Genomic DNA, 27,554 nt, shown 5'->3' on the forward strand with positions numbered 1-27,554 from the left:
CAGAGCAGACTTTCTGAATTTTGTCATTTTTATACACATTGCAGAATTTTTTTGCAAATCATTTTTATTTTTTAGAAAAAGACATCAAGATTCAGCATATCAATCTCAACAATGGTGACATGCTTCATACTGCAATGCATGCTGGGAGCCATGAGTTTAATACTATGGTGCCTCCCAGAATGCATTGCGGCAAAAAGCATGTCACCATTGTTGAGATTCATATGTAATGTGGATTCTTGATGTCTGTGTGTGTGTCCAAATATTATTTTTCCAACAATTAAAAAATAAAAACTCAGCTTGATATCTGATCTGTAGCAAAAAATTTTGTTGTTGAAAAAAATATATTAATAAGAAATAACCACTTTTGGTCAATGATAAAGGTCCGTGTACTTTTTGATCATTTCATTTCCTGTTTGGAATGGAATAACGAGAAATGAAAACCAGCTCGTTTATTCGTTTTTTAGTTTAGTTTAAAAAACGAAAAATGAGATTTTGGCTCGATTTATCATTTTTTGTTTGTGGTTTACAAATCGGTTTATGGGTTCGATCTTTCATTTGCACATGTGGGCGGCGCTGAAACGCCCCTTTCATCTGATTGGTCAAAACGCTCCGCCTTCAGTAAGCTACAAGCTTTTCTTTCTGTCAGGCAGAATAAGAGTCAGTAGGAGTGCGGCACTGACAAATGCACTTTAATAAAATAATGTCTGAAACCACCACTCATTGTTAACTACGCACAATATTTGAAGCAGAAATATGTTGCTGGTCACGTAATTCGTGCTGCTGCTTCTTGCAAGCTTTCGCTTGATGTGAGCCACAGTATATGACAGACAGATTAGTTTAGCATGATGTATTTCCCATTGATAAATACAGTGCAAATAGTTCAAATATCTCTTTGGATAAAAGTCAATAATAGGCTGAACTGTACCATGATAATATGTCCGTAACATTAGATGTCCGTAGATGACCTACCCATAATTGTTACATTAGAGTTAGGGGATAACACAGTTTGTACAGTATACAAATCATTATGTCTAAAGTTCCTATTAAACATGAAAACCCAACAACCCAATGGGAATATATGCTTGTTGTGTAAAACATCCAGAGGTGGACAGTAACAAAGTACATTTACTTGAGTACTGTACACTTTTTGAGTATCTGTAATCTTTGCTTGATTTTACTGTACTTGAAACTGATTTTCATTTTCAACGTTGGGTTTGGTCTTCTAAATGCGAATTTTGTCATTGTTTTGGTGCACACTAGCTTATAGATAACAGTAAGGCTAACATATTCATACTAAAAGACAAAAAACTTTAAATATGGCACTATTTGAGGGAACAGACATTTGGGTGAAAGAAACCATTGTGGACTTGAGTGCACTTTAATAAACAAATAAATGACAAATAATGACAAATAAAAGTTCCAGTTGGACAAACATTAAATGCAAAAACCAGTGTGAATAACAATATCTTAAAATAAACTAGAGAGTGGATACACAGATATGGCCTATTTATGAACGAAATTCATGCATTTATTTGTCATTTAAGCTGATGCAAACAGGGAAAGAGAGTAGAAAAGACGTGTTATCCTGTCGCCCCCTCTAGTGGACAGCATTAAGTATTACGACCTTCATTGCTCAGTTAAAGTCAATGGATTTTTTGGGAAAGTAAGTCTGACCAGTTAGAAAAAATATAAGCGAGTCAGACCAGTCTTAAGGTCTGAGCTGAGTTTGGTGAAGCATTAAAGTTCTAGGCGAGTCAATTTCTCATAATAATAATAAATAATAATAATAATAATAATGTTCAAATATGATGGCTTTCTTAAGCCAACATAATAAAGAAAACTCAGAGAAACATCGACCAATTCAGTATGTAATAAAATTGTATAATAAAACTAATAACATTTTAAAGGTATGCCGTGCTCTTCAACCGACATGATTTTAATTAATCCCAAACCTGGTCATTTTGTCAGTATTAATGTACGTTCACTGATTCTAGCTTCTCTCTTTTCTGTCTCTTTCTTTTCATGTGAGGCTACACATACTTACATTCTTAAATATAAACTTTATTTCTATTAAATTTTCAAAATTATTTATAGCCTACATATGTCACACACGCCTACCTGCCTTTTGATGTAAATAAAAAGACGAGAGTGGTACATGTTACGGACATATTATCATGGTACAGTTCAGCCTATTATTTTTATTTCCACTTCCCTTTTATCCAAAGAGACGGAACTATTTGCACTGTATTTATCAATGGGAAATACATCATGCTTAGTTACGTGACCAGCAACATATTTCTGCTTCAAATATTGTGCGTAGTTAACAGTGAGTGGTGGTTTCAGACATTATTTTATAGTGCATTAAATAGTGCCGCTAATATAATAGTTAATAGCTATTATAATTATAATAGTGCATTATTTTATAGTGCCGCACTCGTACTGAATCTTATTCTGCCTGACAGAAAGAAAAGCTCGTAGCTTACTGAAGGCGGAGCGTTTTGACCAATCAGATGAAAAGGGCGTTTCAGCGCCGCCCACGTGTGCAAATGAAATATCGAACCCATAAACCGATTTGTAAACCACAAACGAAAAATGAAAAATCGAGCCAAAATCTCATTTTTCGTTTTTTAAACTAAACTAAAAAACGAATAAAAGAGCTGGTTTTCATTTCTCGTTATTCCATTCCAAACAGGAAATGAAATGATCAAAAAGTACACGGACCGATAAAATTCATGCATTTTAGTACTTTACAATGTTGATATCTATAGGCCTTTCACCTGAACATTTTTTTTCTGGCTTTCTTTGCAGCAAATTATGTGTTTTGGTAAACACTGTTAAAAAGACCATAAACTCAAATAAAAAGTCAAGAATCAAATTGCCCAACTAAAGGCAACACTGTTCACTATAATGGTAATTTTTTAATGGTGATTTTAAAACATCATCATCTAAACCGCTGTTAATTCTCAATAAGACCGTCTGTAGGCGTCTGACAGAAATAAAGTCAGTCTGGTTAATAATAAGTGAAGCTGGTAATGTTGTTTGTGGAGTTGTTTAATCCTCCTCTGCTGAGATCTTCACAGATTTAATGTCTTCTTTTTTATCTTCTATTTAATCTAAGGCTGTGACTAAAACTCAGTTGTAGGTCTTGTGCTTCTCTCCTTCAGTGATTCTGCTTGTTAACAGCAGGTGTTCATCACTAATGCTCAATCATCACTTAATTAAACACTAAATTATCTCATTAACTTTAACACTGCTTCAGTGTTACTTTAACACTCTGTAGAGTGGGACCATATGTGCTCTGAGCAGTGTTGAATTAACACTGGGGATTTTGCTGTGTAGTTTCAGTTTTGATATTTTTAGGTCAAACCATTCTTGTCTGTCAGTCATTTAATGCAGGTCTATGGTCACGGTCTCAAAGAGCATGCACAGAGTCCAAATTAAAACAATTCCCCATCGTCCAAATTAAACAATTCCCCATCGTAAGTACACATTGATGGCCTAAGACACGAAACGAGCGGTTTGTGTCAGAAAACGAACAGTATTTATATCGTTTTTACCTCTTATACACAGCCACGTCCAAGTGATCTGAGGGTGCGCGCGCATCCTGGTGTGTGACGTGTGCGCAGACTGGTGCATAGATATATACACTAGATATCGCCTTGTCTACGGCAGGTCATTGGAACGAATGTCTTTAAGGTGACATCTAGTGTATATATCTATGCACCAGTCTGCGTACACGTCACACACCAGGATGCGCACACGCCCTCAGATCACTTGGACGTGGCTGTGGGGAACTTACGATGGGGAATTGTTTAATTTGGAAGATGGGGAATTGTTTTAATTTGGACTCTGTGCATGCTCTTTGAGACAGTGACCACAGACCTGCATTATATGACTGACAGACAAGAACGGTTTGACCTAAAAATATCAAAATTGAAACTACTGCGGAAAAAAAGACACCTACATCTTGGATGCCCTTGAGGTAAGCTAAAACATACCAAAATTTAATTTCAAAGTGAACTATCCCTTTAACCAGTACCAACTTAACCAGCACCAACTTAACCGGTACCAACTTAACTGGTACTAACTTAACCAGTACTAATTTAACCAGTGCAAGTTAACCAGTACCCACTTAAAGCTATCCCCAATGCTTTCATGTGTTTGGTTCAAGGATACCTTTCAACAACGAATCCTCCCATTTTTCCCATCACTTTTAGTTGAAGGTGTCGATTTTAAAGAAATTAAACTTCCAAACAAAATTATTAGAAATATGTTTGATAACATCTTATTCCCCATAGCATCCTATAGAAACTTGATTTCACAGTTCTTCTCAAAAAAAAATATATTCACAGGTTACGAACATCTTACTTAAAATTTCCTTTAACTCCCAAAGCTAAGGAAATCCATTTAAAAATTATAAATGGTGTATATCCATCCAGTGAATTTGTACAGCGAAGATTTGGATTTGAAACTAGTAATTGTGTTTTTTGTGATAATATTGAAACTACTGATCATTTATTTTTTCATTGTATGTATGTAGAGGCTTTATGGCTTGATATTCATGACTGGCTATATCCAAAGGTTCCTCATCTCGAAGTCTTCTCTCACAAGGACATTATTTATGGACTCGTTATGGAAAGCAACAAAGACGATTTTTTGGTTAATAGCATCCTTATTCTAGTTAAATTCTATATACACAAATCTAAATACCTGAAAGTGAATCCTAAATTCTGTGTATATCACAATGAGTTTCTTTCTTATACAAATTCCCTTAAAATGATGAAAAGTAAAAATGCTGAAAAACGTTTTGCTATAATAGAAGAATATGACTTGAAAAGTACACCCTAGCCCTTCTTCTTTCTCTTTTTATTTGATTTATTTTCCTTTTTTTATTTTTTTATTTATTTTCCATTATTATTATTATTATTTTTTTTTATTATTATTATTTTTTTTGGTAATGCAATTTTGCACCTGATTCTACTGTCATTATGTAATTATATATTTTTGTTGCCATGTTGTTTGTACATTAAATTGTTCAATAGAAAAAAAAAAAAAAGATCACCATTTTTCTTTAGTTTTAGTTATTTATTGTCTTGTTAAAGGAGAGGAATTTACAGTTAAAGACCAGGGCCCTCATTTATCAATGGTGCGTACGGACAGATTTGTGCGTAGTGAGTGCGTAAGAACAATTTCACGCAAAGTGTGGGATTCACCAAGTTGTACTTATACGTAGAAATGTGTGTAAATATAAGCACACCTCTGAGCATGCTTACGCAGATAATCTAGTGGTAGAATAGCGACACTACACATAAAAAGCATTTAAGAGTGTCACAGTAAGCATTAAGCAATCCACATATGTCCTGTGTTTCCTTTAAAACACTCAATTTATAATTTGTCTAGTTTTAAACACGATGCTTAATTGGTGTCAAACCCTATAAAAGACAGATGTGAAATATATTTTGTTATTGGAAGACTTGGCAAACAATGCGCTCCGTAGAGAGCGCGTTTTCCAAGATCGCGCTGATCTGCTTGGCGAGAGCACAGAGTGGCTTCTAAGTAGGTACCGCTTTCCCAAAAATGTACTGCTGGATTTGTGTCGTGATTTAGGACCAGTGTTGGAGAGAGAAACAAATCGCACGAAAGCCATTCCCGTGCACATCCAACTCCTGTCCACCCTTGGATTTTTAGCTACTGGCACATTTCAGCGTGAGGTTGGAGACATATGTGGTATATCCCAGCCATCAGTGAGTAGGATCATGCCGGCAGTGTTGGATGCAATTATTTCCTTGGCCCCAACCTACATCCAGTTCCCCTATCGAAATCCTCAACAAGCCGCAATAAAACGGGACTTTCATGCCATTGCTAGATTCCCAAACATAATTGGAGCTATAGACTGCACCCACATCGCCATAAAAGCACCATCAACCAACGAATTTAATTATGTAAATAGAAAAGGGTTTCATTCTGTTAACGTGCAAATAATTTGTGATGCAAATTTGTTGTTATTAAACGTCGTTGCGCGGTGGCCTGGAGGAACACACGACTCGTTCGTTCTGCAGAATAGCTCTGTGGGTGTGTGTCTCCAAGAAGGCGCTGTTGAGGATGGCTGGCTCATTGGTGAATTTAAGGCTACAACATGTTTAAAATGCTATTGTAGGGCTATGTACAATTACTTAAAACTATTTCATCATTAGGTGATCAAGGTTACCCGCTAAAGCCATGGCTAATGACCCCCCCTAACCAACCCGAGGACCGAGCAGGAACAGGCGTACAACCGTGCCCATGCGCGCTCAAGGAGCACAGTTGAGCGCGCAATAGGCCTGCTGAAAGGACGATGGCTGTGTCTGTCAAGCACGGGAGGGACACTGCAGTATCAGCCAGAAAAAGCATGCAAAATCATCATGGCTTGCAGTGTGCTACACAACTTGGCCATCAGACAGGGCATCCCTCTGCAGGAACCCCCAAGACCAGACGGCCCTATGCCCGATGCAGTGCCCCTGCCACCTCCTAATGCCGCTGGCATTCAGACAAGACAGAGGATCATACAGACATTTTAGGTAAGTCTGGCCATTGGTCGAGTGCAGAAACATTACAGCGATTTCATTTTGTGTTTTGCAGCTTCGTGGAAACAAATAACTGAAATCACATTAGTCAGCGGTTTATGGTTTATTAGCAATTGTATTTGCGCAAGAGGCAATCTGTTTCAGAGACTCGTTGATTTGAATCAATACATTCGTTATGTTGCTCAGTTGATCCTTTAGGTCATTAATGGATTTTGTTGTTTCCTCTTGATTTTGTAGCACCGCCTCACTCAGCACTCTTGGCGCACGGCGCATGGAAGGGGCAATGGATGGGCCCGGCTCCTCAAGCTCCTCAGGCACAACGGGTGTCGCTATTAAGGAAACACATGTTCACATTAATTTAATTGAGTTTATCCTACACTGTAAAAAAAAATCCTAATTTTACAGAAAATAACTGATTTTTTGACGATCATTTTCTTTCATTTTAAATTGTACTCAAAACACTGTAAAATTACAAATAATATCTGTAAAATAAAAATTCAGCTGTTATTTTAGGTATTGTGACATTAATGACAAATTACAGTAATTCACATTTTTTATACAGAAAATTGATTGTATTTTTCATACAGTATTTTTTCTGTTTTCTTAAATTACATAAAAATGTATGTAAAATTACAAATATAATCTGTAATTTAACAGAAACAAAACCGTTGAATGATAAAATGGTCAAATGACTGTCAGCTCCCCAAAAAACTGTAAAACATCCTAAATTAAATAAACTGAAAAACACTGTTATTTCACAGGCATTTCCTGAATAATCACGATCATAAACCTTCATTGTAAAAAAAATCGTAAAAAAAGGGTCAAATGACTGGCAGCTGCGGCTGCCAAACAAAAACCTTAAAATTAAAGTAAAATATTCTAATTTAAATAAACCGAAAAAAACACTGTTATTTCACAGGTATTTCCTGCATTATTATGATCATATACCTTCATTGTAAGAAAATCGTAAAAAAAGGGTCAAATGACTGGCAGCTGCGGCTGCCAAACAAAAACCTTAAAATTAAAGTAAAATATTCTAATTTAAATAAACCGAAAAAAACACTGTTATTTCACAGGTATTTCCTGCATTATTATGGTCAAATACCTTCATTGTAAGAAAATTGTAAAAAAAGGGTCAAATGACTGGCAGCTGCGGCTGCCAAACAAAAACCATAAAATTAAAGTAAAATATGCTAATTTAAATAAAGTGTAAAAAACTTTAAAATAAATTTGATGTCACCATGATTGAGATCAGTGTCTGCTTTAGTTGGGCTCATGACCCTTGAGTTTTTAACTTTAGTTTTTTCTGGCTGCTTTAACTGTGTATTTGATGCACATTTGTTTTAGCATTAAATGCTGGAAAAAATATCTGATGATCTTGATCATTTATTGGTGATGTTATAATCATCATATGATGATCTGATTCACTGATATGTCAGTCAAATCTCTGAATATAATAGCTTAGATTACGTAATATGTAGATGGATTTTAGCTTTAAACAAAGTCTTTAGATAATGTTAAAATTTATCACATGACCCTTGAATATTGTGGCATCAGTATTATAACCATCTGTAATTGAAAAAAAATATACAGAAAAAGTTTTGAGCTGGTTATATATATATTATTTTTTGTAATATAGAGACATCAAGGATTCAAGGATTCTTTATTGTCATTTCTACACATGTTGGTACATATGGAGGAACGAAAATGGTTTCTCTGGTCCCGTTTCAAGCCATTAATAAGGAAAAAGACATGTATAAAAAATCTTTAAATATAAAGAATAAAATTAGCTAACTATACACTAAATAAAAACTATCAAATTAACTAAATGAGGTAGTGTGCAAATGCAATTAAAATGACAATGCAGTGCAAATGCAGTCGGTTGATTATTATTCACTATTTAGGGGGGGGCTACGAAGATCCCCTAGCGTTTAACAGTCTCACAGCCTCTGGGAAGAAGCTGTTCCTCAATCTGGTGGTCCTGCTTTTGATGCTCCGTAGCCTCCTGCCTGAGGGGAGGGGGGCAAACAATGTGATCAAGAATCAACATATGAATCTCAACAATGGTGACAACCAACAAAGCCTTTTTGTGACTTTATAGTAGGTCAGATTTATTTTTCGTTGTCACCATTGTTGCGATTCATACGCTGATTCTTGATGTCTGAGTGAGTCGATATGATCCTATCAAAACATTTTCTGTATAATGACTTCATAAAATCTGAGTATCACAGCACTGCAGGATCTGCTATAGCAGTTTTATCATGCAAAATAGACCACTAAAATTTAACAAGTTAAAACTTATTACTCTTCTCAGAGTCTCAATGAAGCAGGACATTACATGTTGACTATTATCACTAGAAAGTGACCAACATCATCTGAGTTTCTCTTGGATTCACACCATAACAAAGATGCATCAGAGACACACAGTTAAAGCAGCCAGAGAAAACTTAAGTTAAAGTAAAAAAGGTCAAGAGCCCAACTAAAGCAAACACCGATCTCCATCATGGTGACATCAAACTTTATTATTTTCAATAAAGCTTCAACTTCTAAACCTCTGTTAATTCTCAATAAGAATGTTAGTATGAAAGAAATAAAGTCTGGATTGTAATAAGTGAAGATGCTGAGATCCTGAGAGATCTGGTAGTGTTTAATGTTCTGTTGGGGTTTAAAGTGTTTCTGTATGGTGTGTTTCGTGTGTCACCATTGTGTTGAAGAGTAGAGCCTGAGCTTCAGTCCAGGATGAGCAAAGAAACACTGATGAAATGCTGCATGTTACTTTATTTAACAGACAGTAACTGTAGTTGCTGATGCAGTGACGTATAGTCATAGCAAATCATGCATGTAATTAACTGCATGTTTTTCAGTAAAAAAATCAGAAAAAAATGTGAAGTAACTGTGTTTTAACTGTGTGTTTCTGTTAAAAAAGATTAATGAAGATTTCTGTAAAAGTATTTTGCACTTATTTAAATTAGGATATTTTACATTAATTTTACGGTTTTTGTATGGCAGCCATTGCTGACAGTCATTTGACTGTTTTTTTATGGGATTCTTTTACAATGAAGGTGTTTGATCGTAATAATTCAGGAAATAGTTGTAAAATAACAGTGTTTTTCTATAAAACATTTAAGGAAAATTTCTGTAAACGTTTTTTGCACTTCATTTAAATTAGGATATTTTACTTTATTTTTACGGTTTTTGTTTGGCAGCCGTAGCTGACAGTCATTGACCGTTTTTTTACGATTTTATTTTTTACAGTGTATGAATGATTTCATTAAAAGTTTACAAATTGAAATAAAATGTATGCAAACACAATATCCTATTCCAGTTGGTTTATTTTACCTTCACTTTGGGTGTTAGATGGCCCGGTTTGTTCTGTCGCAAGAGCATCAGTGTCACCGTCCTTAGTAATCCCGGACAGAGCCGTGTCTCCGATGATGCAGGCTATGCGGTTGTCCAATGGGGAAAGTTCCGTTGTTGTCTGTCCTCCTCCAGTTGCGGACATTTCTCGTCTGTGTGCTGTGACACGTTTTTTAGCCAATACTTTAATATCAAACCATTTTTTTTTTATTTCTGGGACAGTTCTCTCCTCAGACCCAACGGAATTAACTGCATTGGTGACATTCTCCCATGCAGCATTTTTTCTTTTATTTGTAATTCCTCCTGCAGTGAATGAACTAAACAATATCTGTTGGTTGGATTCAACTTCATTTACAAGTATCTCTAATTCTGTGTTTGTGAAGTTCCTCTTCTTTGCTCTCTTTGCCATTATTGCAGTGAGGAAAAAACACAATCACGTAATTTTTAAAGGGAAGTGTTGTCACCATATATGGTTAATTGGAGGCGTTTCCGAATGCTAATGACCATGAATGTGAACGAGTATGGTACTTACGCACATGTGGTTTTTATCAACAATGATTGCTTACTCATGTGCTTAAGAACTGCGTGCGCACGTTTGATAAATGCGGATTTTCTTGTACTTAGGCACATTCTAAATTTCATTCGTTGGACAAAATATAGAACCTTTTCTACGCACTGTTGATAAATGAGGGCCCAGGACCAGATATGATGAATGAAGACCAGGAGTCAGAAGTGCAGTCAACTGATGAAAGTTTTCCTGAAGAAAGTTTGCAGTTTCATCAGCAGAATCAGCTTCAATACTCAGACAGGAGTTCGTAGACTGTTCTGCTGTACATTCCCATTTTCACACCAATTATCCTCTCACACAATCATGAAGCTACGTCATTATTTCAGGTTGAATGATTCTGATTGGCTAAGAAATAGATACATTTAGAAAATATCCACACATGGACTGATAAAGCATATCTCCATCAGTTATACAGCTGACACCAGGACCCTGAGTTACGTACGAAGAGACTCTCCTGGGTCACAGGACTGCGTTTCGAGGCGCCATGCAGCTTGTAGAGAACAAGTTATTTAGTCTCCCCAGGGTGCCAATACTGCAGTGTAAAAGGAATACTAGCGCACACACACACAAACACACACACAGGATACAAAGCTTCATCAAGATTGAAGTTGGTCGAACTCTAGCTCTAAACAAGATATACTTGTTTTGGGGAAAGATAGCTAGCAACCATCGAAACAATGTTGAATCAATGTTAATGTGTCAATGTTAACTGCATTTGATCAACATTACTTTTGCACCCACAATTAATGTTGAAATATTTAAAAAATTTCATCCAAAATTGAAAATGAAAATTTTCTTTGAAACACAATTAAATTGTGTGAAACACAAAACAAATATAATGAAATGAAACATGAAACACAACAAATATAACAGCCTGAAATCAACTGGAAATAAAAGAAGACTATAAACCTCTCAAGATCTCCAAAATAATGGGAACATTTTGAAATATTCAGTCTTTATGAACAAGCAGAAAATAATGTGCAAACGGAAATCTGATTGGCTGGCGCTCACCTATTACTGTCCCTGTTGTGACTTCTCTTTCACACAGACCGTTGATCCCAGATCTCCTGAAGACTCCAGGGGCCTGTTCTCCGTATGTCGCTGACTCAGTTAGCTGGATCTGATTGTTGGCGATTTGGCTTGATCTTGGATTGTTTGGTTCTTCGATGCTCATCCTGGATTTGCTGTCATAGCAACAGGTGCGTAATCTTAAACCTGCTCGAGATCTTATTTCATGTGAACAGGATTAGATCCCGGCTTTATAAGCGGAAGTGATACGGGAAGTCCTTTAGCACAGCGTGATAGTGTACTTTTTGAGAGATATAGTTTTTCTCGTGAGGGTGTCATTTACATCATTCATTTGTTGAAAACACAAGTTAAATGTTTGACACGTCGGAGTCGGGCTTTAACAACAGCACAAACTGTGTGCATTGCCCTGAGATTCTTTGCAAGTCCCTTACGGAACAAAGATCTGTTAGTAAAATATGAAACATTTATAATGTATATGTAACCGATGTTAGGGCCGAGGGACAATTACCACACTCCGGAGGAGCAGACACCAGAGGCAGACAACAGAATGACTTTTAAAGGTAGGTTTTCATTAATTTAAAAGAATAAAAACAGTGCTGAGAATGTTCATGGCTGGAACCCGGTTGGGGAAGAGGAACTGGGGGGGGGGATATTCCTCTTCTCTACTGGCTCGTGGGTGGGACAATGGCTTCTTCTCGTCTTTTCGACTCGTCAGAAAGGTGCTTATGGGACAGACAGAAACTTCTTCTCGTTTCCTTGACTCGTCGAAATGTACCTGTAGGACGGACCGAGGCTTCTCGCCTTCAGCTTTCCCCACGGACAGAGCAGGTAAGTATTCGGCTCGTGAAGATGTTCTTAGGACAGCCGATCGAATGAACAGCAGCTTCCCCACCGCTTCTGAAGGACAGACAGTGACGGTGCTCAGACTCGGCTTGTGGACGTGTTCATGGAACAGCCGATCGAATGACAGCAGCTTCCTCACCTCTTCTGAGGGACAGACAGTGACGGTGCTCAGACTCGGCTTGTGGACGTGTTCATAGAACAGCCGATCGAATGACAGCAGCTTCCTCACCTCTTCTGAGGGACAGACAGTGACGGTGCTCAGACTCGGCTTGGGGACGTGTTCATGGAACAGCCGATCGAATGACAGCAGCTTCCTCACCTCTTCGGAGGGACAGACAGTGACGGTGCTCAGACTCGGCTTGGGGACGTGTTCATGGAACAGCCGATCGAATGACAGCAGCTTCCTCACCTCTTCTCTTCGGAGGGACAGACAGTGACGGTGCTCAGACTCGGCTTGGGGACGTGTTCATGGAACAGCCGATCGAATGACAGCAGCTTCCTCACCTCTTCTGAGGGACAGACAGTGACGGTGCTCAGACTCGGCTTGGGGACGTGTTCATGTAACAGCCGATCGAATGACAGCAGCTTCCTCACCTCTTCTGAGGGACAGACAGTGACGGTGCTCAGACTCGGCTTGGGGACGTGTTCATGGAACAGCCGATCGAATGACAGCAGCTTCCTCACCTCTTCTCTTCGGAGGGACAGACAGTGACGGTGCTCAGACTCGGCTTGGGGACGTGTTCATGGAACAGCCGATCGAATGACAGCAGCTTCCTCACCTCTTCTGAGGGACAGACAGTAACGGTGGATCAGGCAATAACAAGTGAGACAGGACCGTGGTAATTTACCCGCCTTTACTCTCGTTCCGTGCGTAGCAGGGCGGCGTCGTTGGGAGAGTTCGTGAGACTGGACTTTCGTGGACGTGAGAGACAGTGCTCGTGGAGTGTGGTACTCGGGGTGCGTTGAGCTCTTTCCTCCCACCATACACTCAAGTGGGAACCTGGACACAGCTTTAGACAGATCAATTTGAAAGAATCTTCACAGTCATAAGTCAATATTCATCCATCAAAGTTTCAGAGGAAACGCAGTCGTTTGATCTCACCACACTTGTGCATAAATCACTCTTATAAATCTTCACACGTGTGCGCTTCACTCTTTCAGACACTGCAAACTCACTTCATCTCCACAGTGATTAATCGACTCGTTTCTCTTCTCTCTGTAGGGTGGATGACTCGAGGAATAATGTTTTCAGAAGATCAGCATGAACACATCAACGATCCTCCCAGCTGTTTCAGTTACTACGCTTCGTTCTGTCAACAAGATCACACACACTGCCCGCAAACAAAGGTTAGTTGCACACTGGTGATGGTCAATCTTCAAATGTGGTTTTCTCAACGGGTAATAAATGGAAGGGTGCACTTAACTTTTCCTCGGTGAGTCACTCAACATCCTGCAGTGGTTTTCTCTCTCACTTACTTCATTGCATTGCTGTCTGTGGTTTCTTCAGAAAACTCACTAAATGAGCATGCCTCGGGGAATCTCACAGTAGAACTCCGATCCGGCATTAAACCTTCAGCCTTCTTATTTCACCACCGTTGTCAGAACACACACTGCTGCCTGCCCGTGCCCCACACTGCTCAAACACTCCGTTTTTATGCTCCTTTTCCTGAGCACATGCTTCAATGAAGCGCAGCTGATTTGATTCAGCTGGCGCTCGTTATGGCCAACACTCAACAGAGCCAGAATTAGAACCAATGAGGAATCTTTTTGGATTTGCCAGGTTTTCACCCGGTGACATATATAATCTAGAACTATAGGAATTATATTACACTATATATCTCTCTATATGTGTGTTTATGCAGCATGAGTAAATATATCTGCAATATATTACACATACATTACTATATCTGATCATATATATATATATATAAAATGAAGTGTATTACTGTATATAAAATTACATATATTATGATATATTAGTAAAAACTGGCACATACAGTATGTATTGAGTTTTATTTCAATTATTCTTTGTAAAAAAAAGCCAGTGATCAAGTCATCTTTTGCCTGCAATAAGAGATATTGTTATGCAAGGTCAGCAATATTACTCTGTGTGAAATAGTGTATCAGCACTTACTCTGAAGGACCTTTTAAAGAAACTCAATCTCTAGTGCCAGTTTCTTCTTTAAGTTGTCAAGTTCTATTTCTCCCCTTATTTTTTTATTTATTTATTTTTTTCAGATCAAATTACCAAATTTTGTTTCTGTTGAAGAACTATAAACTCATGCCTCATGCAACAAATAAAAAGTAAAAGTACGACACTGCCCACCTCAGTATCACTTCTTTGTGCTGACTCTTCTGTAGGACTTTCTGTAGATGTGAACTCCTGCAGCTCATATTGCAGTCAGGAATAATAGATACACAAGTATAAATTAAGTAAAGTTATTTACGCACTTACAGGTACTTCTTCCAAAGGACAGTCATCTGAGAGGGTTTCTTCACTGTCCTGTGCAAAGGAAACAAATGGGTATTACAAATTGTTGCACTTTCTTCCTTTGGATTGTAAAAGTTAGACAAAGTCCACTTACTGCACATGCTTCAGCCACCACTTGCTTGGGAACAGATAAAAGTGTTGCACATTATATTCAAATATTAATGCTGATGTTACATTTGAATATTTCAATGTTAATTCAGCAGTAAATATTGTGTTAAAGTGGATGTTGTTGTGAGGACTTTTATTATGACGGGGGGGGGGGACAGTGAGGAGAGCGGAAGAGAAAGAGTTAATAAAGAGAGAAAGAGGCTAAAGAAGAACTCGTCCGTGTCCGAGGGTTTTATTGCTGTTTTCTAAAGTTATCTTTGGATTAAAGCCCCAAGAACACACACAAGCAAGTATTACATTATGTAAAACTGTAAAGATGTGATAAATAACTCATGGATATGGATATATATATATATATATATATATATATATATATATATATATATATATATATATATATATATATATATATATATATATTATTATTATTATTATTATTATTTATTTTTTTATTTTAACTTTAAGTTTATCAGTTTCACTTTCACAAGTCAAAGCAATGCATCATTACTCAATATTTAACAGTTGAAATAACTGTACCAGCCATTTGGATTATAGGCCTAATTTAATGCAGAAGCAAATTATTTGACAGTTTAGTAAGATAATTGAAAGCTCCAGTATTTACCAGTAATGAAGGAGTTGCTGCTACTGGTCTCTGGCTGTGGGTCTGAGGAAGAGCTGGACCCAGGGATGATCTCCACAACGGGTCGGTTCACATTTAACCCAAGGGCCAGCTCTTCTGTAATGTGGGGGTGCAGGACCAACACCCGTTTGTTTCTGCTCAGCCTTTTTCTTGGTTGCTGTTATAAACAGACAAACACATCATTTAACAGTGCTTTGTTAAAAACAGATTAAGAACAGTATAAGTAGTAAAGATTACCATTATGTAGAATATTCTTGTACTTCACTTTTACTTGTTCCCATGTTCCAGTGGGTGGAGGCTCTGACATTACAGATGAACAAAGTAATGATTAAATTATTAAAATACAAAAATATATAGCTACTGTGCTACTAAGTGTAGCTCTTGCTCTGCTGAGGAGTAAAACTGTGCGCTCTTTGGCCATGATGAGCAGCCAATAGCAGCGTTGCTGATCAATGTTTCTACTATCGACACATATCCCCTTTTAAACCAATGCATGAATGCACAATTATCTCAGATAACTCAATCCAGCGATACATAAACAAGAAGTGTGTTCGAAGAACTTAATTAGCCAGATCATGATAAGCCCGATGATATCATCTTGGATGTGTCATTTGATCTCGGATGTATTAAGCGACGTACGAAGAATGGACTCCTGAAGACTCTTGATCCTCAGAGCTTTTCTAAACATGAGAATCCATCAGTAAGTGTCAGAACCTGCAGCTCTTCTCAATATAATCAATAAAACTCTCTTCAGTATAGTGTGATTGTTTTATGTATCTTGTGAAAGGTTTTATAATGTTGTTGATAAACTTCAGTCAGTCTTTCTTCATCTTATTGTTTGTTCAGATCAACAGGAAGATTCTGCAGTGAGAGGCGGAGCACAAATGAACCAATCCTGAGCTCTGTGGGCGGAGCCACTGATGATTGACAGGGGTCATCAGTGATGAGTCACTAAAAGAGATTTATTTCTGTATAGTTAAAACAAATGATGTAACAGTGGAATTAAATAAAGGTTAAAAGCTGGTGAATTGTCACTGTGTAAAAAAAAAATATATATATAAATGCTAAAATTGAGTCAGAAGAGTAAAACACCTAAAGTGATGTTCATTAGTGGATAAAGTGCATTTAAATAATAATTGATAATTTTACCCTAATATACTGAACAAAATCATAATTGTGCCACTTCACAATGGACACTCTATCATTTTATGGTCAATATTATCAGCTTCTGTTATTCTGTCTTTGTGTTCCTGAAACTTTCCCTTTAAGTGATCAGTTTTATTAGTGATGCGCTCATACAATACCAGCCCAGCGCAGAGCCACACGCCACAGCAGCGCCAGACCAGCAGTCTCAGACCGGCCGTTAGCGTGGAGATTACAGCAGCATTAAGGTCAGGTTTAGTGGTGGGGTTGAGAATTCGTTATGCTGGAGCTTATAGTTATTGTGAAATTAGGGTTAGTGGTTTTGGCAAGCCTACAACCTTAGCCGAAAAAAAGTGTAACACTTGCTAACGCTGTGTTACGCTGGGAAGGAGACCAGAGGCCATATTCTTAATGGTTGTCAATGGAGGAGAGGCTTCATAACACTGAATTAACCGCTTTTGTGAGGAAATAGCTTTTAATGAATCGACATCCCATCGGTTAATCTTCAATGTTTGCTCTAAAACATAAGTTTAGGACTAATCTATACCTGTATGATATTACGCTCTTGCCACATATTATGGGCTTCATGAAACTTCATGAAAATGAAAAGACCTTGAACTCTGTCATGGAAACTAGCATGTATAAACCTTAATTTAACAACTTATTAATCAATAAAAAGGGAATTTATACCTGTTTTATATTATTGCTGTAGTGACATTGGACCAGCGGTTTGGAAAATGGATGGATGGATGATTCAGTTGCGGCGACATCTTCTGTTCAGATGCAGGAATTGAAGCTGCTGTCACGTATATAGTTCTGCAGTCTGACACATCTCGTCTCACATGTGCTCGTTCAATCCCTCAAACCGCCACCAGAGGTCACCATCTCCTGCGTCTGACATCAACCTTGATGAGCCTCACCTGTAAATCACTATCATTCATCTTCATTCATCTTCACAATTCTACATCTTCAACTTACAGAAAAAGATCATAGTTTTTCTTTAAGAAGGTTTAGTTCAGTAATGTTGTTCTCTTGTTGAGGGAGGGACTGTGATATTTCCATCGCTGGTCATTAATAAACAGTGTTATCCACACAAAGTCCTTCACTGTAAAGCTAAAGTGCTTGTGTTCAGAGGTGGAAAGTCCAGGGGTCAGAAAGTAAAAGTCCTGTCATATGTTTATTCCACCCATGAACTCACACAGCAAAAACTCCAGTGTTAAATGAACTCTCCTGTGAGTTTATTTGGCTCCAGACTCAAGAGTGTTAAAGTTAATGAGATAATTTAGTGATTGATTGAGTGAGTGATGATTGACCATTATTGAAGACACCTGATGTTAACAAGCAGAATCACTGAAGGAGAAAATCTCTTTTTTAAGTTGCCATTATGGTGATCAGTGTTTGCTTTAGTTGGGCTATTGACCCTTAATCTATTAACATTAGATTTTGTTTGACTGCTGTATCTGAGTTATAACTCTCATATGAACAAAGAGAAAAGTTGATCAGGTGGTGTTGGTTAGGTTTCGACATAATCATCATTTGACCTGAATCACAAAACTCATTTAAAGAGTTAGGTTTACCTTGTTGATTACAGCAGCCTGTGGTTGTACAGTATATCTTAAAAGTTGTTCTGATCAAAAGACTTTGAAGAAGTATTTTATTTGGACACACAGACATCAAGAATCAGCCTGTGATTCTCAACAATGGTGACAATAATAAAGCATGTTGCAGTGCATTCTGGGTGCCACCAATCAAAACTCATGCATGGCTCCCATCATGCATTGCAGTATGAATAAATTATGATCTGAATTGTCTTAGTAATTTACTTTCCCTAATTGAATATTCTTTTTGTCACCATTGTTGAGAATCATACACTGAATCTTGATGTTTTATTTATTTTTATTTATATCAGAACATTAATAAATCATTTGGATTATACTGAAAAATCTGGATCTTATTCTGTAGAATCACTGTGATGCTGTAATGACCAATATACATTTAAGTCAGAGATTCGGTTCTAAATGAGTTCAGTGATTCAGGTCAAATGATGAGTGTCAAAACATAACCAACACCAACTGATCAGCTTTGCTTGTTGTTCATCTGGCTGGTATAACTCAATTACAGCAGCCAAACTAAATATAACGTCAATAGTTTAAGGGTCAAGAGCCCAACTAAAGCAAACACTGATCACAATAATGGTAACTTAAAAAAGAGATTTTCTCCTTTGGTGATTCTGCTTGTTAACATCAGATGTCTTCAATAATGCTCAATCATCACTCAATCAATCACTAAATTATCTCATTAACTTTAACACTCTTGAGTCTGGAGCCAAATAAACTCCCAGGAGAGTTCATTTAACACTGGAGTTTTTGCTGTGTGAGTTCATGGGTGGAATAAACATATGGCAGGACTTTTACTTTCTGACTCCTGGACTTTCCACCTCTGCTTGTGTTAAAACAGTCAGTCATTTGGTTGCTGTTGATCTGATGAGCTTCAACACGGTAAGACAAACACACTCTTGCCTTAATGAAACTGATGATTATTGCTCATATAACATACGTGTCTTTACATGAGAAATGTTAAGAATAGGGTGATTTACATATACTTGTTTAAGTGATGATAATATTAATGCTGTATTATAGATATATGTTATGCTGATGTGGGTCAGAATGGCCCCTCCTCTTCCTCTGATCTTCTTTCTGCTCATGATTTACGGTGAGTCTCTCTTACATTCACTTTAGAAACACTCTGATGTTCTCTTACGAGAGGTCTCTCGTACTGCGTAAGGTATCTTACGCTAGGGGAAAATCCTTTTTCCGCGAGATATTGAAGCCAAAAATTATCCTTAATTTTTCAATAATGCAAAACGCGTTGCGGCAGCATACAGACATAGGCGAGGCAGCTCGCGCGCCTATTGGCTGCTCTGCGGCAACTGCAGCAAGCCTATCGAGCGAGGCCTGGCGTGACGTCAGACCCAATGAGGGCGCTTTGCGCCTGCTGCGTCACATCCCGCCGAAACGCCTAGGCCTATAAATACCGCTCACAGGCAGCTATTATCTGATTTTTCCTTCAAGCGAAGCACACGCATCGCTGGATCCGGAGAGAAGCCGCGCCGTCCGAAAAAGCACCTTCAGCGGGACGAGTCACTGAAGTCGCTGGCCGCGCCGCCTTCCTTGCCTTCCTGCTGCGCTATCCGGCGCTCATATCCTTTCACTCTCTGTTATTGTGTGTGTGTGTCGCCGCCGCGACACACTTCCTAAAAGAGTAGCGTCTTTTTTATGCGTAGAGTAGTGAGTAGCGCCTTTTAAGAGTAGCTTTTTTTTACTCGAGGCCTTCGAGCCTCGGCCTCGAGTGGTCTTCGCCCGAGCAGCCCGCTCACAACCAGCTGGATGGCTTTTTTCTGCCCGGGGAGCGCGCTTCGCCTGCGTCCAAACCAGCGCCTTTTCTTCCTGAGCTACATGAAGAAGTCGCTAAGTCCTGGAATGCCCCCTATTCAGCTAGAGTGCGTCCATCTGTTTCTATGGCATTCTCTGCAGTCGACGATGCCAAGAACAGGGGATACCATTCGCTGCCGCCGGTCGAAGAGGCGATAGCGGCCCACTTATGCCCGCCCTCCGCTGGACGGCGCGCTAAGCTGGCCCTACCCTCAAAAGCTTGCCGCACGACGTCAAGCCTGCTCCGCCGCGCTTTCTCCGCCGCCGGGCAAGCTGCGTCAGTGCTGCACACCATGGCCACGTTGCAGATCTTCCAGGCCGATCTCCTCCGAAAGCTGGATGAGAAAGGACCTGATGCGATCTGCGTGCCGGACTTAAGGAGCACCACGGACCTCGCTCTCCGTGTGACTAAGTCTGCAGCACAGGCCATTGGACGGAGTATGGCCTCTCTCACTGTAACCGAGAGGCACCTGTGGCTAACGCTCTCAGAGATGGCCGAGTCCGAGCGCACCGCGTTCCTCGACGCTCCGCTTTCTCCCGCTGGCCTCTTCGGATCCTCCGTGAAGGATTTTGCGGAGAGATTCGCCGAGGTGCAGAAAGCGTCGCAGGCTATGAAGCACTTCCTTCTGAAGCGCTCCAGCTCTGCAGCAGGCCGTGCGAAACCGTCTGCCCAGAGCTCGCAGCCCCAGCCACCGCCCACCGCCGCCACTTCGCAGCGCCGTCAGGCCCGAAGCGCGAGACCGCGCTCTCGCTCATCCAGCCGCCCCCCCCCGGTTTTCTGGTGTCCCGGCCACGGCCGATGGTTATGGATGTCCCAAGGTTTCTGTAAAAACGAAACCAACGTGCATTCGCTTCACTCAAGCGAACAATGCTTTCAGTGTGGTAAATGTGCCCACTATCCCGCGCCCACATCCACACACAGACATGACAGTTCCTACGGGACTCACCCAGCCCTCCCCCTCTCGGTTGACCGCCGCAGAAGGGTTATCAGCGCACCCCCTGCCTCAAATGTCATGAGCGCGACGCTTATGTTACAGCACACCGAAGCCTCTCCATCGCTGAGCGAACGGAGCGCGCTTCGTATTCAACCCCTAGCTATTCATGCAGATGCATGGGGGTTTCGAAGTGGGTGCTAGACATTATAAAAAGAGGCTATTCGCTGCAGTTTCGCCGACGCCCTCGCCACTATACGGCGCGCGTCGAGACCACGGTGAAAACGGAAGTAGCACATTTACTTCGAGCCGAAGTTGCGAAACTATTGAGCAAAGGGGCCATAGAGCCTCTCTCTCAAGTTCAGAGCTATACAGCAGATACAGTGAGGAAAATAAGTATTTGAACACCCTGCTATTTTGCAAGTTCTCCCACTTGGAAATCATGGAGGGGTCTGAAATTGTCATCGTAGGTGCATGTCCACTGTGAGAGACATAATCTAAAAAAAAAAATCCAGAAATCACAATGTACGATTTTTTAACTATTTATTTGTATGATACAGCTGCAAATAAGTATTTGAACACCTGAGAAAATCAATGTTAATATTTGGTACAGTAGCCTTTGTTTGCAATTACAGAGGTCAAACGTTTCCTGTAGTTTTTCACCAGGTTTGCACACACTGCAGGAGGGATTTTGGCCCACTCCTCCACACAGATCTTCTCTAGATCAGTCAGGTTTCTGGGCTGTCGCTGAGAAACACAGAGTTTGAGCTCCCTCCAAAGATTCTCTATTGGGTTTAGGTCTGGAGACTGGCTAGGCCACGCCAGAACATTGATATGCTTCTTTCAGAGCCACTCCTTGATTATCCTGGCTGTGTGCTTCGGGTCATTGTCATGTTGGAAGACCCAGCCTCGACCCATCTTCAATGCTCTAACTGAGGGAAGGAGGTTGTTCCCCAAAATCTCGCAATACATGGCCTCGAAATGGTCAGTGTTCTCGGGCTGGTGCACAGCCCGTGGCGTGTCACCCACAGACTGTGGAGTGACGGAGGTGCTTTCCTTCCTACAAGAGCTGTTGGATAAGGGTAGGACCCCTTCCACGCTCAAAGTCTATGTGGCGGCTATAGCAGCGTTCTCGTGAACAATGCTTGGTCAGTCAATAGGAAGGAACGATTTAGTCATCCGCTTCCTTAGAGGGGCTAAGAGACTGAATCCTCCCAGAACTCCCTCAGTCCCCGTATGGGACCTTTCTACGGTGCTGGAAGCCATGAAAGGTGGCCCATTCGAGCCTTTACAGACGATTGATCTGAAACACCTGTCTTTCAAGACTGTGTTTCTGCTGGCTCTCGCTTCAGTGAAGCGCATAGGGGACTTACACGCGCTCTCAGTGAGTGCGACGTGCATGGAATTTGGGCCTAATGACTCAAGGGTTATACTCAAACCTAAGCACGGTTATGTTCCAAAATCCCTCAACACACCGTTTAGGGCGCAGGTCATTTCCCTGTCAGCCCTACCGGTTCCTGATGAGGAAGGAGACGCGAGCCTCCTTTGCCCAGTCAGGGCATTACGAGCTTATGTGTCTCGCTCGTCTGTTTTCAGACAGACAGAGCAGCTCTTTGTTTCGTTCAGCGGGCGCTCTAAGGGACTAGCCGCGTCGAAACAGAGCCTATCCAGATGGATAGTTGATACTATTGTGCTAGCATACGCTTCCAAGGGCATGCAATGCCCGTTGGGTGTCAGAGCGCACTCCACGAGAAGCATGGCTTCATCGTGGGCCTGGTCGAGTGGGATTGCCTTGCAAGATATATGTACGGCGGCAGGCTGGGCCTCCCCGTCTACATTTATAAGGTTTTACAACCTAGAGGTTCCCGCCCTGCAGGCCAGGCTGCTGTCGGTCTAGATAACCAGTATTGTCTGTCCTGATGCTATCAGCTCAGAATGCTGCGTCTACTGAGCACAGCTCAATGATCGACAGTGTAAAACAACAGCACAAAGATGTGTTTTGGGCAAACTGTATAAGACCCACATTTCCCCATCAGTTCAGGCCGTGACCCGCATTGTCTATATGATGTAATTCGCGTCTAAGCGACGCCGATATACGAGGAAGAGTGCGGCTTCGCCCCTCCCTCCTCCCGGACTCCCTGTGAGTTCCCTGGGTGATTGTGCACTATATGTACCCCGGGCTTCGCCCTTGGGTCTTTGGTGTCAGATCCCAGCACGCACGGCGTCTTGCATTGGGTCCCCTAGCGTAAGATACCTTACGCAGTACGAGAGACCTCTCGTAAGAGAACGTACTCGGTTACTAACGTAACCTCGGTTCTCTCTAGTAGAGGGAACGAGTACTGCGTATCTTGCCGTGCATGCACACGCTCTGGTTGCTTCGATGATGAAAAACCAGATAATAGCTGCCTGCAAGCGGTATTTATAGGCCTAGGCCACGCCCGTTTCGGCGGGATGTGACGCAGCGGGCGCGAAGCGCCCTCATTGGGTCTGACGTCACGCCACACAGCAAAAACCCCAGTGTTAAATCAACACTGCTCAGAGTACATATGGTCCCACTCTACATAGTGTTAAAATTAACACTGAAGCAGTGTTGAAGTTAATGAGATAATTAAGTTAACACTGAAGCAGTGTTGAAGTTAATGAGATAATTAAGAGTTTAATTAAGTGATGATTGGCCATTAGTGGTGACACCTGATGATAACAAGCAGAATCACTGAAGGAAAGAGAAACAAGAACAGAAAAAAGAGAAACTACTGACTTCGAGCCATTATTGCACTTATTATTTTACCAGTTTGACTTTATTTCTGTCATACATCTACACAAGGCCTTATTCAGATTTAACAGAAGTTTAGATGGTAATGTTTTATGGAATGTTTCATTTCATGTCACCATTATGGTGGTCAGTGTTTGCTTTAGTTGGGCTGCTCTTGACCCTTTACTTTCAAACATTAATATTTCTCTGCCTGCTCCAACTCTGTGTTTATAAAGCATATGTGTTGTGGCAAGAGAAACTGCGACTTTGGCTATGTTTCCTGGAAGCATTGCAAGCCTAATTTGATTGTACAGACCATTTGTTGCAGTTGGTCTGCAATTAAGTAAGGCTTAAGATGCTTTTGGAAATGCAGCCTGGTTATGGTTTGATGATGAAATTACTAGTGACCTGATTCAATGATGGCACCCATCATTATAAACTAATTATCCACATGTTTTATTAATTTTTCACTACAGTAGTTATTTCCAGCAATATTTTAATGATCTGAAAGTTTTAAAATCACACACAGACATCAAGAATCTACATATGAATCTCAACAATGGTGACAATCAAACAAATGCTTAATGTTGCAGTGCATGATGGGAGCCACCAATCAGAACGCATCCATGGCTCCCATCATGCATTGCAGCATGAATAAATTATGCAGCTGAATTGTCCTGTAATTTTCATTGTTTTTTTCTGTTTGCTTTTATTTTGCTATTGTTTTGTTCTGACTTTAGTAGCTTGTTTTGTGATGTTCAGAGTTGATCTGTTCGTCACTAGTTTGTTTATTGTCACCATTGTTGAGATTCATATGCTGATTCTTGATGTCTGTGTGTTTAAACACAATAACTTCTTTGCACAAAGTATTTTCAAAATGTTTCATATTGCTGTTGGATCTCAAACTGTAGAATCTCAGAGCTACAATCACCAATACTAAAATGAGGCATCAAGCATATAGTCAAAGATTTAGACTCTGAATTACATCAGTGAATCAAGACACTACATGATGATAATGTCATTATCATCAAAACATATTGTGAGCAGATCATGTTTTCTCTTGCAGTAACAAATGTGCTTTATAAACACAATGTTGGAACAGTCAGAGAAAAACTAATATTAACAAAATGAAAAGAGTCAAGAGCCCAACTAAAGCAAACACTGACCACCATAATGGTAACTTGAAAAGAAAACTTCCATAAAACATTACCGTCTAAACTTCGGTTGAATCTCAAGAACTTTTGTCGATGTATGACAGAAATAAAGTCAAACTGGTAATAATAAGTGCAACAATGTGTAATGACTCGAAGTCAGTTGTAGTTCTTGTGTTTCTCTTTTTTCTGTTATTGTTTTTTCTCTTTCCGTCAATGATTCTGCTTATTAACATCAGGTGTCACCACTAATGGCCAATCACTTAATTAATCACTTAATTATCTCATTAACTTCAACACTGCTTCAGTGTTCATTTTAACACTCTGTAGAGTGGGACCATATGTACTCTGAGCAGTGTTGATTTAACACTGGGTTTTTTGCTGTGCAGGCCTAACTCGATAGGCTTGCTGCAGTTGCCGCAGAGCAGCCAATAGGCGCGCGAGCTGCCTCGCCTATGTCTGTATGCTGCCGCAACGCGTTTTGCATTATTGAAAAATTAGGATTTTCCCCTAGCGTAAGATACCTTACGCAGTACTCGTTCCCTCTACCAGAGAGAACCGAGGTTATGTTAGTAACCGAGTACGTTTTATTTAAGGCCTCATGAGCGGCTGATCTGCACTTTCTTCTGTCCTGTTCTCACATATTTTTCTCTGAAACAGGAAGTTTGTGTTGAACATGTCAAACGCTCCTTTTAGAAATGTCCAATAGTCTTTTGCTACTTGCTAGTCAGTGTCACATGGTTTAGGGGAGGGACTTTCTCATTATTCAGAGCATTTGATTGGACAAAAATCACTTTAGCAGCAGATCATGAATATTTTTGGCTCATGTTCTCAGAAGTGAATGTGTACATGTTAAATATGTATCATGTCAAAGGAGTTCACTAGCATAAATGAGCTCTGAGCTGATAGATAAGAACTAAGAGCCACAAAACTAATATTTTGATGTCATTGGGTATTTAATAAATCAACTTTGATTATTTTAGTCTTATTTGTCATATATTTCATTATTTGAGAGTGCGTCATTTTGTTCGTGGCTGATTTCTTGGTTCTCTCTTCACTCTGTCTCTGTACATTTACTTCTGTTTTTCATCCATCAAAGCTGATGAAGTAATTCACACTGAGATAATTTATTCACATTTATCACTCCATAGATTCTGAGAAGATGAGCTTATATTTCCTGTAATGAGTCGATGTTTCCAATAGTAATAAAGTATTGTCATATTTTCATGGTCCAGTGTAACTTATAAAACAATATTTTCATAAGTACACTCTAAAAAGAGTTGTGTTAAAAATGACACATTAAAATTGTGTTAAAAATTACACGTTGTGTCAGTTTTAACACACGTAGTGTGTGTGCTCAGACACAACACGTTGTCAAATGTAACACAATAGTTGTGTAAGTCATTTTAACACACAAACTGTGTCACGTTATTACATACTCAGAATTTCTAAAAATAAAGTGAAAAATATTAACCATTTAATCAATAGTCGAGTACAGAATGCATGTGCACACAAAGTACAAGACAATGTCTCAAGCTCAATGACTGGACAGACTCACTGTACTGGACATTATTCAGTTATTCACGCTTCAACCCCTAACTGATAATGCTGCTTTTGAGAAAAGTTCATGAGAGATAACAGTTCACCATTTAGTATAACTAACTTTTATTTACACAGGCCTGTTTGTTTGAGAACACAGCAAACACTGCATACGATGCACATTGATAATTAATGTTGGCGCACTCTTATAAAATTATGTGTCGAAAACAACACAACCTGTAAAAAGAAATGCTTTAAAAATTACACATGTTGTGTAGAATTTAACACACAACCTGTGTAATTTCTTTACACATCTGTGTGTTTATATAAGGACTACAATTGTTATTATACTAATGTGTTATTCCTCTTTACACAGAAGTGTGTTGAAACCTTTTACACACTAATGTGTAGATACACAACTCAGATCATTCAATAGAGGTTTAGATGATTATGTTTCATTGAATAATTAGTGGCACATTTACTCTTGAACCCTTTACTTTTCTGTAGACTTTTCTCTGGCTGTTGTAACTGTATTTGTATAAAATATGTTTGTTATGGCAGGAGAAAATATGATCAGATGTATATTGATAATTATATAATCATCAAATATTAATCTGAGCAAGTTTTTGAGTAAATGCATGATGTTCAATTTGCAGTTAGTTATAACAGTGTTGTGAACTTACATCATGTTATCCAGCCGTGCAGAATGATGTCTTTAAAAAAGTGTTTTCAGAAAGTCTTAGTCAAACAATTACATCAAGAATATACGTATGAATCTCAACAACGGTGACAATCGACAAAATATTAATGTACACAGATCAACTCTGTACATCACAAGACTTTAGAATACTGTTCCATCATTAATGAATAACTACACAGGAACAAATAAACTCAGCAAAATGCCCAGTGTTAAATTAACACTCCTCTGTGTACATATGTACAACTACTATATGATTTGAGTATAAGAGGAGGAAGAGTATGAGTATAAGAGGAGGAAGAGTATGTGT

General features: G+C 39.5%; 1 protein-coding gene across 2 annotated transcripts in view; it reads left to right on the forward strand.

Annotated features, from left to right (window-relative positions):
• The first annotated feature begins 18,960 nt into the window (after window positions 1-18,960).
• The window catches only part of LOC311077790 (B-cell receptor CD22-like), a 43,223-nt gene continuing 34,629 nt past the window's right edge, over window positions 18,961-27,554 (forward strand). Inside the window, exons 1-2 of one of the 2 annotated variants that reach the window (XM_084106414.1) lie at window positions 18,961-19,240; window positions 19,382-19,454. In XM_084106414.1, the coding sequence (XP_083962540.1) occupies window positions 19,124-19,240; window positions 19,382-19,454 (190 nt within the window). In that variant the 5' untranslated portion in view covers window positions 18,961-19,123. The remainder of the gene's footprint in view (window positions 19,241-19,381; window positions 19,455-27,554) is intronic. The other variant, XM_084106413.1, reaches the window with a different exon arrangement.

The sequence above is a fragment of the Abramis brama genome (genome assembly GCF_963993115.1).
Source record: "Abramis brama genome assembly, chromosome: 2".
Classification (NCBI taxonomy): Eukaryota; Metazoa; Chordata; class Actinopteri; order Cypriniformes; family Leuciscidae; genus Abramis; species Abramis brama.